This window comes from Cololabis saira, chromosome 19 (genome assembly GCF_033807715.1).
Source record: "Cololabis saira isolate AMF1-May2022 chromosome 19, fColSai1.1, whole genome shotgun sequence".
NCBI lineage: Eukaryota > Metazoa > Chordata > Actinopteri > Beloniformes > Belonidae > Cololabis > Cololabis saira.
This window is the reverse complement of record NC_084605.1, coordinates 12,023,396-12,041,373: the sequence shown is the minus strand read 5'-3', so window position 1 is coordinate 12,041,373 and position 17,978 is coordinate 12,023,396. Positions and strand designations below refer to the sequence as shown.

The window sequence follows — 17,978 nt, the reverse complement described above, 5'->3', positions numbered from 1 at the left end:
GCAACAGTTTAATGCATGAAAAGAGTTTAACAACGCACCTCAACGCAGCGCGTTCTTCCAATATTGCCTAAGTGGGGTTTCAATGGGAAACATACGGCATGTGCGTAAAGAGGCGCTTATGCTGGACGCAAACTGCTCTGCCCAGCGGGCGCCGTAGCGTTGCTGCGCTCCTCTCCAAGGATAAGGCACGTCGATGCACTCGTCCCCGACCTCCTTCCCTAAATGTGACAATTAGAACATCATTTTTTCCCCCAGCGACCCGTGATTTGATCTCTGTCTGTTTTTTTTTCTTTCTTTCTTTCCTTTTCCTTTTTTTGTCTTTCTTCCTCGGAGGGAGCGAGCGTGTGGATTGTGTTCATGTGTAACCTGCCAGCAGAGCTGTAGCCCTGCGCGCTGCGTTGGCGCTGCGGATCTAGCCTGCAAGAACAAGAGCCAGCTCTCAGCCGTGGAAACAAGCGAATCAATTTAGAGAAGGGAAAGGGGAGAGACGGATAGCGAGGCTCTGGGAAAAAACTCGAACGGGAGAAGGGGACGAGGGAAGAGACAACACAGACGTTACGCCGCAGCCCGACCGAGGCATTAAGGTATGTATAAGCTTTATTGGTCGCACAGGTAGAAGAGGATGAAATGGCTGGCGTAATTATGGCATTTGTTACCTAATCTGCAAAGATGCCCGAATCAAGCCACTAGATGAAAATGATAGAGCAATAAAATGTGTTAATGTTGCAAAGATGAATAACAATTTAAGTGAATAATTCATATGAGCAGAACAGACTATCTTTGTCTGTAGTCTCAGCAGATATATTTGGATAATTTGACTCCCAGTAAATGCATTTCCCAGAAAATACAACATTCCTTACTACTGTATATCGCAAACGATGCAGAGACCGTGGTTACTTTCGGGTGCAGTCGTGTTGTCATTACACCGAAGAGAGAATGGATGCAAGCCATTTTGTAATGCAGCATGTGCAGAATTAGGCCTATTCAGAATTTCAATTGCGTTCCCGAGAAGGTGCGCCGTAGTGAGCGCAGCTGCATAGATGAATAAGGCCATTCTGTTCCATTGCAAGAGATAATATGCTGGAGGCTATATGATGAGACCAGATTGCAGATTAGTTATTGCGACTGTTGGGGGGAAATGGTCAGTTTACAGCTTTTTTCTTTCTTGATGTTTATGAGTTGATATTGGTGAAATGTGAAATACTTGACATCAGTTGAAGGTGGAGAACACATTAAACATTAATCTGTAATTTTCCCTCTCAAACAGTACTGGTTGTCGCTATACTGGTGAAATGCGTCCCATCCTTCTCCGATTCCCACGTCCTGAATCAATCTAGTGTTGTCATAGTTACAGTAGATGAGCTGCACCTGTGCAGCTTTCTGTTATTCCACAATAGGCTGAATGGTGTCTGATTGTGTAAGTATGGAGGGAACATCCCTAAGCACAGTCTATTGAAAATAGCACTTTTCTTCTTTTTCATAAACCTTAAGGACTCATGTTGTGGAGAAGAGGACACTGACACAAGCAGGAGCTTACAATGATGTGATGTTTGTAGCAACTGGTCAGCAGCTTGCAGCTAATTTGTCTTTTCACGACTGAGCGCTCTCTCAAGACCAATCGAAGAATCAATAACTACATGGTTGCAATCTACTCTTGACATGCAAAAAACAGCTAAGATCAACAACTGAGTGAAAATGGTTGGGGACGGAGGGTTACAGCTTTTTAAAGATTTCCAACATGTCTTAAACCCAAAACAATGATGAGGACAAAGGCCATGGCTGACATAACTCCTCCTCACAAGAGGGTCAAGATTTGATATAAGAAAAATAAAGCCTCAACATGGTGTATGCTGTTGTTCTTGAGCACTCATGTGGTGAACTTGAAGATGAGAGGTCAAGTCAACAGTTTTGTTTGGCATTGGAAGTTTACAATGTTTTATTTCTGTGACTTTTTCCACTCAGTAGAAAGAGAAAATGCAGCCAATTTAAAACCACTTTTCTGGAGAAAAAATATGGATCAGACATCACGTGCCAGTGAGTTTTTATCTTGTGGTATGCCACCTACATCTTTCCTTTATAAAGATGGAATAAAGGAATCACTCATGGAAAATAGAGCCCAGCCGCATCAGAAAATGTGTAACTGGTATGTTTATCCACATATCCAAAACGTAGTAGTGGCATAATCCATGTTTAGAAATAATGAGACAGCATCTTATCACATTGCTGCTTTTGGTTACATAAAAAAACAAAATATATATATTAAAGGCACTATGTGCAGCTATACCACTTCTGGACTCATGGAGGCACATGTCGTCTTAGCAAAAGAACCACTGACAGTACTGTGTTAATGAATGGGGATGGTCCGGCGCGTCTTACAGTACAACTTTGTCCCACTGGAGGTGCACTTTGTTTGGTCTTACACCAGAGGCTAGCACATGAACCTTCTCGTAAGATGCGGCCCCCATTGGGTAAGATGTGGTATTGCTACATATAGTAGCTGCAAGACGAACCCTAATCGTGTATTTTCACATTCCTAACCCTAACCCTTTCTGACAGAGGGCACAGTAGGAAAGTGAGGAGTCACACTCACAAGGGATATAAAAAAGGAAATGAAAGTGGAGAATGTTATGCAGAATGGATCTTGCAAAGAATTTCCTCATGCTTTCCTAAATCCTTCTTTTTTCTCTTACATGTTAGCAAAATAAACAGTGTCAAACGTGCATCATCATGTAGCAAAACATCAAACGTGGATTTGATGATGGACGTGATGAGACATTTGGCACCAGTGTCATCATGTACTGACAGGTTGATCATTGATGTGATCACATGTAAGCTTGTTGTGAAACTACAATGTCTTTTACACATTCTGTTGTGTGACCAGGTTGTCATATTGTTCAAGAATGATGGGATAGGCCAGAGGAATTAAAAACAATATCCATTCAGTCAAGTTCACATTTAAAACAGACCCATTCAAAAATATTCTAAAAATGCAAAGCAGCACCATCACTGCGTCTTTAATGAGACACTAGTTTAGGACAGGAAAAAAACAGATTTCTCTTGAAAGCCCTGACATGATCAGTGCTGTGACTGGCTGAATATTAATGATGTTTTGATGCTTCCATGAATCATCACTAACAAACCACCATTCTGGATTTGGTACAGTCCTAAATTCTCACTGAAACAATTCCTATTTAGTTAGTCAAATGATAAAAATAGCTTGAATGGAATAAGAGAAAAGAAAGTGTAAAGACCACCTCAAAAAGATGTGCTGCAAGGAAACTATGCATAGTAAAAGCTAGGTTTATCATTTGTATCCATCAGTCTACATGTACACTAATCTGAGGCTGATAATGTGTTATTATTTATCTGTGGCAGTTACAGTGAGAAGATATGGATATCTGTAACATTGTGTGTGTGTGCCAAAGAGACAGGGAGAGGATGTGGGATGTGCAGAGCATCTGAAAAAGTCTATTTTTAGCATACATTCCTTTATGAGCTTTCTTAATTTCTGCTCTACCTATTCTCGGAATAATGTTTTCTATACAAATAATAAAGAGCCAATTCTCATATCATATACAGAATAACATATATTAATATTCATTGAAATGTATTCTTTCTTTTATGAAATTGGAGGGCAAGTTTCAGATGTGTACTTTATCAGCTTGATATGCACTTGCAATAATGTATCAGTGGTATCTACTGAGTAGAAAACTGATTTTATACCTGCTTTGATACCACATACTGTTATAGAAGCAGACATTAAGCTTCTATTCATATATATGGTGACTTGACCACATATATGCAGCTCTATGTGGATTGAACAGAGAATGTTCATCAAGCTCATAAAGCTAAGCACAGTAATGTGGAATAGGACACTGGACAGTAAAAACACAAGATGGTGAGTGAGCAGGTTGCCACAGCAACCGTGTTCCTAGGAGCGAATGCACCGTCGCCGTGTAGGAAAGCAGATGCTGATGACTGCCATGAAAGTCGGTTTATTTATATATTTAAATAACCTGCCCATTAAAGAACTCAGATATAAAACCAATTGCAAAATGCATTCAGTCGTATCTTAAGAGGAACATAGACAAGACATAACAAAGAGATTTATAGGAAACAAAGATCTTTTTATTTATTTTCAACAGACATCCCAGGCTTGTGACCGCTGAAGTCACAGTGTCAAGCATAAGGTGTTTGAGTAAACAATGAACACTTTCTCTTTGTAATCGTTACAAGACAAACAGCCCAAGGACAGCTAAATTTAGCAAATGTGCTAATGCTCCCAGCAATTCTTGATTCAAAATATGTTTTGCTCTCTCCTAATCATATAAGGCTTGACATTATAAGAAGAAAAAGTGCATTTATTCATCAAATTTAGTTGCCTGGAATTATGTTTGATTGTCTGTTGTATATTGTATTCAGCATGTGCATTGCAGTAAAATGTCAGGAGTCAATAATCACTCCTTCATACCTTAATTGCTCAACTACTGCATGCAGGCATTATCCGTTCTCTCATTTGTTATGCTGTGCAGGCCTTGATGAAGCAGCATTTGTTAATGATTTGGGCAGCTGTGCATTATTTAAAATGTGCAATTCTACATTTTTTTCCGTATGTGTGTCATTAGAAGCATCCTATTTTCATGTAGTTAATGATGACAGCGTCTTTCTAATGGGTCTACTGCAGCAATTGCCAGCCAGCTTAAGATTTCTGGAATTTGTGGCCATATCAAATAATGACCTCAATGTTGAGTTCAAAAAAGGAGGAACATGGCAGCTGACTCACCAGTTATACAATTTTAGAGACACATCCTTATAAAATAAAGCTAAGCAGCACTATTATGTCTTTAGGACACTAATGTCTTATGAATACTTGTGCTAGGCTAATATGCTAAATCTACTGCAATGTGTACTTACTTAACTTCCTTGCTTTCTCTTTTCTTTGTCTCTCTCTCAACAGTGTGAAGATACAGATTCTACAGTGACAACACTTTTACAGACTATCCTTGCCCCAATTTGATTTTTCCTCAAGTAATTGCCATGGGAACAAAAGTACAGGGTTCCCTCGAGTGAAATAAGGAAAAGACATCAAGGTGTCTGATTGTTATGAAAGTATGAGTAAAAGGAAAATTGCAAGATTTTAATGAGAACTTGTCTTTAAAATAACAATCTAGCTTTTCTCTCAGATTTTAGAGTGACTGCTCAAAGGAGAACATCTTATGGGAGCATTAAATATGAAGATCACAATAAGCACTTAAATTCCACTGTTTGGAGGTGACTTATTAACATCCTAGTGATAGGGGTGGGTCATGACTCAGTTGCCATGCGTGTTGTCATGGTGACCAGCCCCTGTACCCCTTTCCCCCTCCTCTGGTTGGTCCAGCTTTTGTTGTGGTTTCACAACCATGGAGCTCAGCTGACAGAGGCAGCACCCTCATGTCCCACCCCTTGTACCTGCTCCAACCAGGCGAGCCGTGTCATCTGTACAAGGAAGAGCTTAGATCAAATCCCAGAAAGTATTTCAGAAAACACAAGATACCTCAATCTACAAGAGAACGCAATTCAGGTAAGCTACAATCAGAATACTAACTTTTACATTAATTCTGATGCTGTCATAATGAACTTTTGTATTTTTCTTTTCCTTTCCTTTTCTTTTTTCTACAATAGGTGATCAAGTCTGACACATTTAAACATCTGCGGCATTTGGAAATTCTGCAGCTCTCCAAGAACCACATCCGGCAGATTGAGGTGGGAGCTTTCAATGGTCTGCCCAACCTCAATACATTGGAGCTTTTTGACAACCGTCTCACAGTGGTACCATCTCAAGCCTTTGAGTACCTCAGCAAGCTAAGGGAACTATGGCTAAGAAACAATCCCATCGAAACACTGCCGGCCTTTGCCTTTCATCGTGTTCCCTCTTTAAGACGTCTTGATCTAGGGGAACTCAGGAAACTGGATTTCATCTCGGAGGCAGCCTTTGAAGGTCTGGTAAATTTGCGCTTTTTGAATCTTGGCATGTGTGGCTTAAAGGACATCCCTAATCTCACCCCACTGGTGAAACTAGAAGAATTAGAGCTGTCAGGTAACCAACTAGGGATCGTCCGGCCTGGATCCTTCCAGGGCCTCGTGTCACTTCGCAAGCTGTGGCTAATGCACTCACGGGTGTCAGTCATTGAACGCAACGCTTTTGACGACCTCAAAAGCTTGGAAGAGCTCAACCTCTCCCACAACTCTTTGCATTCCCTTCCCCATGATCTCTTTACTCCTTTGCATCAGTTGGAGAGGGTGCATCTCAACCATAACCCATGGGTTTGCAACTGTGATGTCCTCTGGCTGAGCTGGTGGCTGAAAGAAACAGTTCCCAACAACACAACATGTTGCGCTCGTTGCCATGCTCCCCCAGGTCTGAAGGGCAAGTACATTGGAGAATTAGACCAGAGCCATTTTGTCTGTTATGCCCCAGTGATTGTGGAGCCACCCACTGACCTCAATGTCACTGAAGGCCAGCCTGCTGAACTTAAATGTCGTACCGGAACCTCAATGACCTCTGTGAACTGGTTCACCCCAAATGGCACTCTGATGACACACGGATCATACCGAGTTAGGATCTCCGTGCTTCATGACGGAACGCTGAACTTCACAAATGTGACCGTGCAGGACACTGGGCAGTATACTTGCATGGTAACCAACTCTGCTGGAAACACCACTGCATCTGCTGTGCTCAATGTCTCGGCCTCTGATCCCAGCAACAGCTACAGCTACTTCACCACCGTCACTGTAGAAACAGTAGAAACAATAAAGGGAGAGGAAGAGGATTCAGCAAGACAGTATGTAAATGAGACCCTCCTAGAGTTCCCTACAATTCATAAAGGATTAGACGGCAGACCTGGTATCACTATATCACCATCTCTCTCATCTCTTTCCTCACTTTCACCCAAAGCTAACCGAGGAACTACAAATGCAGTGACGGAATCGGTAATTGATGTAACTAACATTCCAGGCCTGGATGATGTCATGAAAACAACCAAGATCATCATTGGTTGTTTTGTGGCTATTACGTTTATGGCAGCTGTAATGTTGGTGGTTTTCTATAAACTCCGTAAGCAACACCAGCTACACAAGCATCATGGCCCTGCCAGAGCTGTTGAAATTGTCAATGTAGAGGATGAGATTGGAGCTGGGGCCGGAAGCGGCATCTCAGGTGGTTCAACAATGAATTCTGGAAATGGTGGCGAGGGAACCCTAAGGATACATCATCCAGAAATAGTCAACCTTCCCAACATTGGTCGTACAGATACCCTCAACCATTACTACAAGGCACATCATTTTAATAACAATGTGATGGGTCTTAGCATCGGCTCTGATGTAATGGGACCAGGTGGGATCCTCAGCAAGAACCAACATGGCCAGGACAACCCCATCTCCTGTACCTCAGTCCCAATGTCTACATCTAATTTGCTCACCACATCAGGCAATGGCACCAACACCATCTCCAGTTCTATGTCCCCGCCACTGCCGATGTCTCTCCCCATGGGCTTACATGGATCGATCAAGGGTTTCATGGGTCAGAACCAGAATCCCCAAATGGAGCCTCTTCTCTTCAAGGGGAACTCAAAGGAAAATGTCCAAGAGACTCAGATCTAAAAAAAAAGGAAAAAAAAAAGAAAAAAAAGTGGGAGTATAGAGGGAGAGTGAGCAAGAGTCAAAGACAGAGAGGGAATTGATGTCGGGTTTACGTGCAGAGTTATAAGACACAAGAGTGCATTGACATTACACGAGGAAAGAGGATAGACTGACATGGCAATACACAAACGCATAGACTTATCTGTGACTGTGTACTGAGCCAAGGATTACCACAATGGCCCGCTTGTGTTTGAAGTAATGACCATGGAGATCAAGGAGTGGACATTGCTAAAATGTAAATCTGTGCCAAAGCAAATGTTTTTTGCAGTTTCTACAAGCTGTGCTCTCATAGGGGAAGAAAACAAAACAAAAACAAAACAAACCCCCCCCTCCCAAAAAAAATAAAACTAGCCTTTCAGAATAAATGAGTTCCCAAATTGTTGTTGGCCAGCAGAGCTGAAAGAGACACACAGTACTTACCACGCTGAAGAGCCAAGATGTTGCAGAATAAAATCCAAGAGACATTTTTATTCCACAAAATCATGAGACACACTCTCTCTCAAGTGACTCAATAGACTCCTTCAAGGTGAAAATAATGTAGGCATAAATAGATGGACAAACTGGTACAGTGCAGTACAAACTACTGTGAAAAATCCACAAATTATATAAATATATTTTCATCTAAATATGTATCATTGCAGACTCCGATGCAGACATATTTTGGGATGGATGTATAAGCTGGTATAGTTTGTTTCTTTGTGAATAATCAGGGGCGGTGATAGTGGAGGTTTGTTATGATTTCAGTTTTGGCTACTTCTCAGAAACATAAGGGCTCAATTGCAACACTCATTGTCAATCTTTCAATTGGCTTTGTGACATTAAGTCGATTTAGGTTGTAGAACAGTAAACGCAGATCTCTGTTTGACAAACTTTTGTCTGTTATTTCAGTAACAATAATTCCAAACTTTTGTGTTTTGAGAGTGTATTATGTATTTTGTAAAAGCCAGCTACTTGGTATTTGAATTGACAGTTCTGTTACTTAAATGCCAGCATTAAAATAATAGTAAAATAATGTTTCACGAACATGAAAAGGTTATGTGATGCAAAGACCTGTATGGGTAAAGAAGTGTTGACAGTGTGTTATTTGAATCTGATCAGTAGCCAGATATTTGCTTTTAGACAGGAATTTGATATGACCTCCATGCCCACGGTTACCATAGTCATGCCATAAAATGCTGTCATAAGGATGATCAAGACACCTGCAGCAGCATAAAACAAGGGATCAAACATCCTTCTTAGGATGGTTGGGATGAGTGCAAATGTACAGTATATTAATAATGTCTGGTTGTATGACAATTGTAAGATCCACATTTTTACAGTGTAACTTTCATATGTTAAATGCCATTTACGCTTCTTGCGTTTCAACTATGTATTACTTTATTTTTGTTAGTTTGATATAATGTGTACAGTTGTCTAGCCATGTATCATTACTTGTGAAATAAATCAATCATATATTGGGTTGTAGCGGGTCAATATGGCAACCACACAAGTAAGGAGTGAGACATTATGCAGTCGTCCGGTGCTAAACCTGGATTGAATGTATGGTTTGTGGTTTAGCCATTAGTCATGCTGGTAATGATAGGCTTCGTTAAGATACTCAGACAGGCTTTCAGTCACTCTCCTACAGACAGGTTACAGACACTGGTGGTTTTGTAAAAAAAAAAAAAGAGAGAAAAAAAAAAACAACAAAAAAACAAACAAAAAAAAGACAAAAAACATAAAAAGAAAACTGTTTTTATTAACTTAATGTGAAGGATGGCGCTTTAGTCTGTAATTAGTCAGTAAGCTTGTCCCATGGTGATAATTTTACACTGGTGTGGAACCGGCTTGGATTGAAAATGTGACTAAGGGAAAGCAATATGCCGAATAAAAGTGCAATGTTACACATACATTAATCAGACAGGAATGTTTGTTGCAATTGAGCTCATATGGGACATTTGACTGCTTATTCCAGAGCTCTGTGGGCAATTTTTGGGGGGCTTTAGTTTGTTTCACATATCCTTTAGATCCAATGTTTTATGATGGGTTTCATGTGTGCGACAAAGGTCTGTTATCAGAATATGAGCTGTACTAACTGTAGAAAAAGACATAAGAACTTACAGTGATGATGATGATGATTATTATATGAGTTGTGACATCAGGCAAAATACAGAAATTTATGATACTGAGGCCATGGAAGGAACATGTTCTATACCAGTGCACGCTAGAGCCAACTTGTATAAACCTAAATTATCTTTGAAAGATGGGTCTGGCTTCAAAAGCTGTAGATCAAACTGAAATCACATTTTTTTTAATGCTTTATTTGGATTCTAAAAGCAGAAATAACCATGTGGCCATACCAACAGATCTATTGGGCCGAGTTCAGCTGTTGCCCCACAGAGACACAAACATAATATAAATAAGTGATAAAGGCACAACATATGTCCTCCCAGTTCATGTGCAAAATTCTGGTGCTTCTCTCGACAGATTTAAAAGAGCAAACCAGATACCTCTGTGTCTGATATTTATTTGAGGGGGCTTTTTTGCTGATCAACATTTGACAAATCATCTTACCCTACTTTATCATGATGACGAATTACTTCAGCAGCACTGAACTGTTCCTTTCATATCTCTGAACATCTGTAAGCTTAGAAGTTATCATCATTGCTAAAAACAATTAGATGGAATGCAAAATAGCTTTGTTGTACCCACAGCTATAGTCACACTGCCAGCATCCAAAAACCACATGAAATTTGATTTTATCTTATTTTTTCTTCAAATAAATGTGGTTTCAAATGAGATTTCAATTGGATTTGCTCAGATTTGTCTCAGTTTGAACCGTCTGGTTCCTTGAATAGGAATTTAAATACTCTTAGAGTATGTGTCATTTGCAACAACAACAACATCGGCCAAAGTTACAGAAGATATCAGTTCTTCCGTTAGCTACCTGTAGCTTTCGTTTGCTAACAGCTAATTGGCCTAGACCATGCAGCCTGCTCTAAGGAGATATCAGCGAAGAAAGCTACCCAACATGAAATGCAGCATTGGTCCCATTATAACCACCTTGCAGCAGTAGCAAATCAGTACACTACCAGCCATTTTGGTTTGATTATATAGGTATTATGTGTGTACGTTACCATTGTAACCATGTGGGGAACATCAGCAAGGATATGTAGATTGGATCTGATCACTTGCAACATAATGTAAATGCTTAGTCAGAATACTGGCTTTGGTCTGGCAGTGTGAACATAGTCTGTTGGTTGCATTTGTACATAAACTTGATTTTCAAAAGGATGGAGCTTATTCGAGGAATAATGAGTAACAAAAAAACAAGATGAAGAATCTTGACTGGAGCCTGAATATGACCATACCGGGCAGCTTCATTGTGCAATTAGACCACAGATGGAGTCATTTGTCGCTTTCTAAAGGATGCTTCTGCCCAGATGACATTTTTGGGCTGTTGGATGTAAAACTCCTTAACAAAATGGATTATACCATCTGAGGCACAAACTTGCCACGCAGGACAATGGACTGACCATTTGGTCCTGTAAAGGTAAGCTGTTCTGTTTAGTAAGACAACATAAAAACAGGCTTTGAACGATTTTAAAAAGGTGAGAGGATGTTGTTATGCAGTAGAAAAACTTTGATTTGTTTGACACAAAACCCATAAAATTTTTGTTTCGTGGTCTTCTTTATTTTCTTTTGTGTTTCCAGTTGTTGGTTGTTTCTTAGTATGTGCTAAAATCAGTTTGAGTCTTTATGAATCATCATTAAATGTCATTTTCTAGCACTCAGACATGCAGGTACATAGTGTGGCAGAGAAGTGCATTTCTTCAGCAGCACCAAAATCAGAATGTGTTGTTCTTGCACTACAATGGGTTTGTTATCTTACCGTTTGCCACTTGTGTGACTTCAGTTTTCAGCTCGCTGGTAGGAGTTATTCTGCTATTACAAACATATGCCACTGTCGTTCTTTGTTGTGATTTCATCCCACAGAACACATACTAACTAAATAAGAAATAAGCTAACAAGTTTAAGATGATGAATGATGTTTCAAATAAGTTATTGCGTGAAATTTTATGATACAAAATGAAAAAGTCTGAACCATGATTGTGTTTACACTGTATTTTATTCCTTACATTATTTTAAAAAAAATCACACTTTATTTAGGAGACAGGAAAACCTGTCAGAATAAACTCTGAAATGTATTGTGTTATATAAAGATAAATGAAAACATTATAGCTATACAGCAACAGCTAAATTGAACTTCAAGTATCAGATGGCTGGTAAACTGTTAGTCACACACGCTTAATTGAACATTAAAAAAACAAACCAAGGTCCATAATTAGATGGAAAGGAGTGTAAACCTTAGTTAGGGAACAAAACAATGTGTATTAAATGAGTTTTGAGTGAGAACAGAATGTGCATTTGCAGCAAAATGGCAATTAATGTTAACACTTGGGCCAGCTTACTGAAGATAAATAGCTATTTTAAGCCTTTCCAAGACTCAAAAATATAATTTCCAGACATTATAGAGGTGAATCTCAGTTTATCTTATCATAAGTGCATACAGGTCAACTATTAACATGCAAAAATACAAACAGATACAAATACAAAAGGAGGACAGTTCATGGAGAGTTCAGAGGACGGTATGTGATGTGGCAACAACGGAAATATGTGTTTACAGCAAAATAGCAATTACTCTTAGCACATTGCATTGGGCAATGAAGCTAAGTCAAATAAATTGCTAATTTATTTATATTCCACTGAAGTGATAGTGTGGATAGGGCCCCTACAAGAGAATAATAACTTTGTATGTGTACAAAATGTGTATAAAAGGGTTTGTTTGTACTGGCATCTCAGTAACTTGTTAAACATCTATTCAAGGAGATTACAAATGTCATAAAAACGACTGTCAAAGTAGCAAGAGGAGGACAATGTATACAGATACACACAAACCTCCAATGCTATACTGATTGGTGCGGTTTGGCTCATTTTCTTTTTTTTTTAACAAAAATATCTTACTGTTCTATTAACTTTTCTTGATGAAAAATATAAGAAAAGATAAGATGAGTAACTGATTATGAAGGATTGTTAAAAAATACATTACATTGTTTAAACAAATTCTGAATAATGTTCATTCATCTTGTAATCGCTACAGCGCAGCAACTGCCTTAATAAATCAAATAGTCTGTCATGTTGCATTAGTGCAACTGCACAGTAACCTGCATTTCCATTTTATATTATTAGTATGTGTTATGACCGAGCAGATATTACCAAGAGGTGATATAAAATGACATATGACATCATGCAAATGAACCACTTCCTGTTGGTAATTAGTTAGAAATGTCTCATGTAAGACAAGTGTAAGGGCCGCAAAAAAGAAAAAAGAAAAAAACTGGTATGGGGCTATTATTGCTGACCTCTCCAGTTACCAATGTGCTAAAGAGCCATGCTTAGAGCCTGGGCCTTTTGCTTGCCCGTGTTGTACTTTCTTTATGAGTTAATATGCATGCTTCACATTTTGACTTATCTGAAACCCTGAGGTGAGGAAAATCTGCTCATACCATCACAGATGTCCACAGAGCAGCCCCCATCGCAAAACAACTCCAAGGGATTTGTGTCACAAGAATTGCATCAGCCATGAACCATAACCATGACTTTAATATGTTTAGATAAAATGTTTGGGCCCTACAGCTGGTACATAGTATTTGAAATATCTAAATTGTCCTTGGCTTGTACTTCGGTCTTCAGAGACTAAAATCCCCCTGAGATGTCTTGAACCAAATATTAAAAGCTTGTAGACGTAACTTTCATCGGAAGAGACAGCTTGAGTATATTATACCGATATTGTATCATCCTGTAACTGTAAAGAAAAAGATATCAAATATATACATCCTCTGTAACACATTTAGGGAGACACACTTTGAAGTATGTGTTGCAGCTTTTTGCTGTTCTCAGCTTGTGCTAAGAGAGAGCAAACGTGATGAATGGATGGAAAACTTGAATTAATGATATTCTTGCTGTGTTTGAAAAGGGTAACACTCCTACAGTATAAAGTCAGGGAAAGAGAGAGTGAGCAAAGAGCGCGTGTGCGGCTGAGAAGAATACATTAATATGCACTGAAGATGAAAGAGAAATGCTCAAATGCAAATGAATTTTGAGCATTCTCTGATCTGGGCATGAGTATAATGTGATGCAGGGGGGTAATTTTAAATTAGAAAAGGTGGAATTTAAAAATAACAGCACCAACCCTTGCAGCAAGAAACAACTGTAATCCACTGGAGATGTATATATCAACACAAATTCTCCTTTGTAATTTCTGACTGCACTCTGTTTCAAAAAAGAGAAAAAGAAATCTTGATTTATGTTTGCAGAATGTAACTTTCTCCCTGTATAGCTGCAATTCCCTTGCCACAGTTATGGTGCAGTCACTTCTACAATTTCACTGTGCGTGCACTATCCTTTTCCTTTTCCCCGTGCTGTCTTTCCCTTCAAATTCAATAACCTTCCAGCTGTGTGTTTCTCCAGGGATTCCCCCCCTGCTCCCCCGGCCCACAGACAGACTGTAGAATCTGTGGGGAACCTGACACAACATAAACTCTGCTGTGTAGCAGAGGTGTCAGAGTCTGGGGGCTGCATCTCTGCTGATCGAGGAACCACGAGAACGGGAAAGCGTTTCTTCACACTTTTAAAGACTGCAGCGATAAACACACAAGCTTATACAGCGAGGGGCTTTTTCCACACGGTCGCATGGGCTGGAAACCAAACCAAAAAATCGTAGTATAGATAATATGAGCCACTAAACTTATATTGATATAAAGATGTTTCACATAGAAATATTAAAAGATTTAAAATATTTAAAAAATATGAAATGGATAAAAACAAATCGGAAGGACTTTAAAAATGTAGTTTGACTGTTATTACGTGACATTTAGATAGTGAATCATTTACTTATACTGTGTCGACAGAACTTTTGTTTCATTTTATGCATCAGCATCATCGGGGACCTTTTGATTTGCTACCAAAGCTTCCTGTACACTCAAAAGAACTCAAATAATCATCAAGGGAGAGAAGAGAAACACAAAAACCTTTTGAAACATGTATCTAGCAAGCACTCAGAACCCCATGTAACCCAAGACACGTTTGCACCTCTTTTTCTGAGGATAAAACTCTCAACTCTCAAGATTTCTAGAGCTGCATTCCAGGTGTCTTTGAAGATTTAAAGAGCTTATGTTGGCCTTTCCACATGGTATGTGACAGTTCCCCTTACTCGCAATTAATTGCAGGGACCAACAGTTTTATTTTCATAAATCACATTCAATGTAATTATTCAAAATGTCGCAACAAGGTGCTGCAGAAGCTGTTAAAATTAGAAGGACTATTTCCCTGTAAAGGCTCAGAGACCAAAATGTCCTTTTTGATGTCGAATTCAAATGAAAAACTGAAATAGCATTTTATTATAAATAACAAACAATGGGAAGAGTTACATTTATAGTCATATTATTTTCCATAATATGACAGAAAAGGAAAATAATTTGCTCACACACACTATACCAGTGGTTGTTACACTGTGGGCCATTTGTGGGGGATGTCACTTAAAGTAAATATGTTGCTATTAATATTGTCTTTCCATTATACATTATAAATAGACATTTCCTGTATTTACTGGAGGGAGGTATGTAGCAAATTGTTCCCCAGTGCATACCCTCCCACACACAAAAACACTCTTCAGGCACTTGGTTGATGTCGTTATTAGATTATCACACTTAGTTGGGTATCGATTTACCATAACTGCAGAAGGGGAAACGCTTTTACTTTGCCTGGTTAATGTTGTGGCACATTTTACTTTTAATGGCACCATGAATTATGTAGAGACTTTTACCCTGCTTATCTTGTTGATGCTTCAGTGGTATTCATAGTTTCAGCTCTGGCACCGGTTATTTCAGGAACAAAACATAAAGCGACAGTTTAGCACGCTGACTTGCTTGAAATGGTGAGGGAGCAAAGCCCGGCTTTGCGCAGAGATGAATAAATATGCCTATCTTAACAGTAAATAGGGGCTCTTGTAATTCATTTATGACAAAAATGTATTATACATAGTTTGTGGAGCCTCTGCTTATGAGAACCTAATACAAGATCCTACTAAATTACTGGGTTTGGCTGAGAATTAGTGCAGTAAAAACTTATGCAACAAAAGAAAAAAAATAAGGCTAATCTGTATTCTTTTCAGAGATCCTCTTTACCAGTCACAATAATGAAGCTCGTATTGTTTCCACAATGTTAGTGCGTAGGCCTTTAAGTGTGTATGTGTCATCAGAGCTCAATGGGCTCCTACTGGAAAACAGACTACAACAAGGCAGTTTTGGCTACTTTGAGCTGGCATTCATTTGCAGCCAAATTTGGTCAAAAGGGCAATTTAAGATGCAGGGATTTGATAGCAAACCGAGGCAAAAAAACAAAAACAAAAACAAAACAGGAGTACTCTGATGCTTGTTGTAAAATGAAACAGTGCTAGGAGGCCAGAACTGCTTTTTACTCTCAGGGACTATAATTAAACCAATAAAGTGATAACATAATGTAAATTATTTGTGCATACAGCTATTTTGTTATACTTAAAAAATAAATCTATAATTAAATAAATGGCCTCCATCTGATGTGGGAAATGGAAGCTGTCCAATAGATAGTCACATAACTGCATGTTCTGACACGATGTGAACATTGTGAAATAATGTACTTTAGCGCAAATCACAGTCATTTGCTAATACTAACCAAGTTTAATACCTAAATATAGTGAGTGAGTTGGAATTAAACTTAGCAATAGCGTTTATATTTGATGGAGCCCAACCAGAGTTGTCAAGTAACAAAGTACAAATACTTTGTTACCTTACTTAAGTAGAAATTTTGGTTATCTATACTTCACTGGAGTAATTATTTTTCAGACGACTTTTTACTTTTACTCCTTACATTTTCACGCAATTATCTGTACTTTTTACTCCTTACATTTTGAAAACAGCCTCGTTACTCTATTTCATTTCAGCCTTTAAAAAAAACTATCCAGTTAAATTGCTCCATCCGGATAGAGTGAATTTGGTTGTGGTTGTTTCAGATGTTCTTGTCCAGTTTTGTTCTTACATCCGTTCCCTCAGATTCCTGCAACTAAACTTGGATGTACATTCCAATAAAGGTTAGGATAAATGATAACATGCCTCTGAAGTTTGACTTTTTGCACCATTACAATACTTATAGGCAACTAGTCATCATATCTCCTGCTCTCTGAAACACATGTTAATGCTCAATAGTACACATAAATGGTTCTTTAATATATATTTGCATTATACTAAGATGCATTCATTTTCAATGGCTTTTGTCCTTAATGGCTTTTTCCCCCTTACATTACTTTTACTTTTATACTTTAAGTAGTTTTGAAACCAGTACTTTTATACTTTACTTGAGTAAAAAACTTGAGCGGATACTTCAACTTCTACAGGAGTATTTTTTAACTCTACTATCTATACTTCTACCTGAGTAATGAATGTGAATAGTTTTGACACTTGGCACTGTGCAGAGATGGCAGTTTTTGGCACCGTTAATGTCCATCCATTATCTATCTGTACTTGCTTATTCCTATTCAGGGTTACAGGGATCTACTGGAGTCTCTCTGAAGTTCTCTTTAGGTGAAAAGCAGCGGTACAGCCTGGATAGGTTGCAGGGCCACATAGACAAACAACCACACACACTCACACTCATTCCTATTGGCAATTTAGAATCACAAATTAAGCTGACATACACTTAATTAATTATGTAATTTATGTCAGTGATGAACTGAGATGAAATGCAGGGACTCAAACCAGGAAATTACTTGCAACAGTGCTAACCAACGAGCCACTGAGCAGCCCCACAGTTGATCAGAGTTTGTATGAAGTGTTTCTCATGTACATCCAGACATTTGTGAAAAACTGCTTCATCTTAGCTTTTGAAAACTGAAACTGTCTTTAAAAAGAAAGAATGTCAAATACACAAAATATAAAAAGAATTCCAACGCCTTTCATGCAGGATGAAATGGACTTGTTGCATTGAAATATAAACCTTTTGATTTTCAGAGTTTTGGCTAAAACTATGAAATGGAAAGTATTTCTAACAGTTGACTTTTTAAAACTTGAGTTCATTCATTTGTTCATTATTTATTTATTTATTGTGTTTAATGTGTAACGGTCTACTTCATTTTAAACAGTAGGCCTAAATGCTGCATCTGTATGTGATCTAAATGACTATTCATATGCTTCAGTCGCAAACTTCAGATGGTATCATATCGGCAA

At 38.6% G+C, this 17,978-nt stretch overlaps 1 protein-coding gene across 1 annotated transcript; it reads left to right on the top strand.

Moving 5' to 3' along the window:
* Positions 1 to 164: 164 nt before the first annotated feature.
* On the top strand, positions 165 to 12,588 carry lrrc4bb (leucine rich repeat containing 4Bb). Its single transcript, XM_061707960.1, has 3 exons — positions 165 to 584; positions 4,958 to 5,563; positions 5,665 to 12,588. The coding sequence occupies exons 2-3, from the start codon at positions 5,321 to 5,323 to the stop codon at positions 7,639 to 7,641; spliced, it is 2,220 nt and encodes a 739-aa protein (XP_061563944.1). The 5' UTR covers positions 165 to 584; positions 4,958 to 5,320; the 3' UTR covers positions 7,642 to 12,588.
* The last annotated feature ends 5,390 nt before the right edge of the window (positions 12,589 to 17,978 follow it).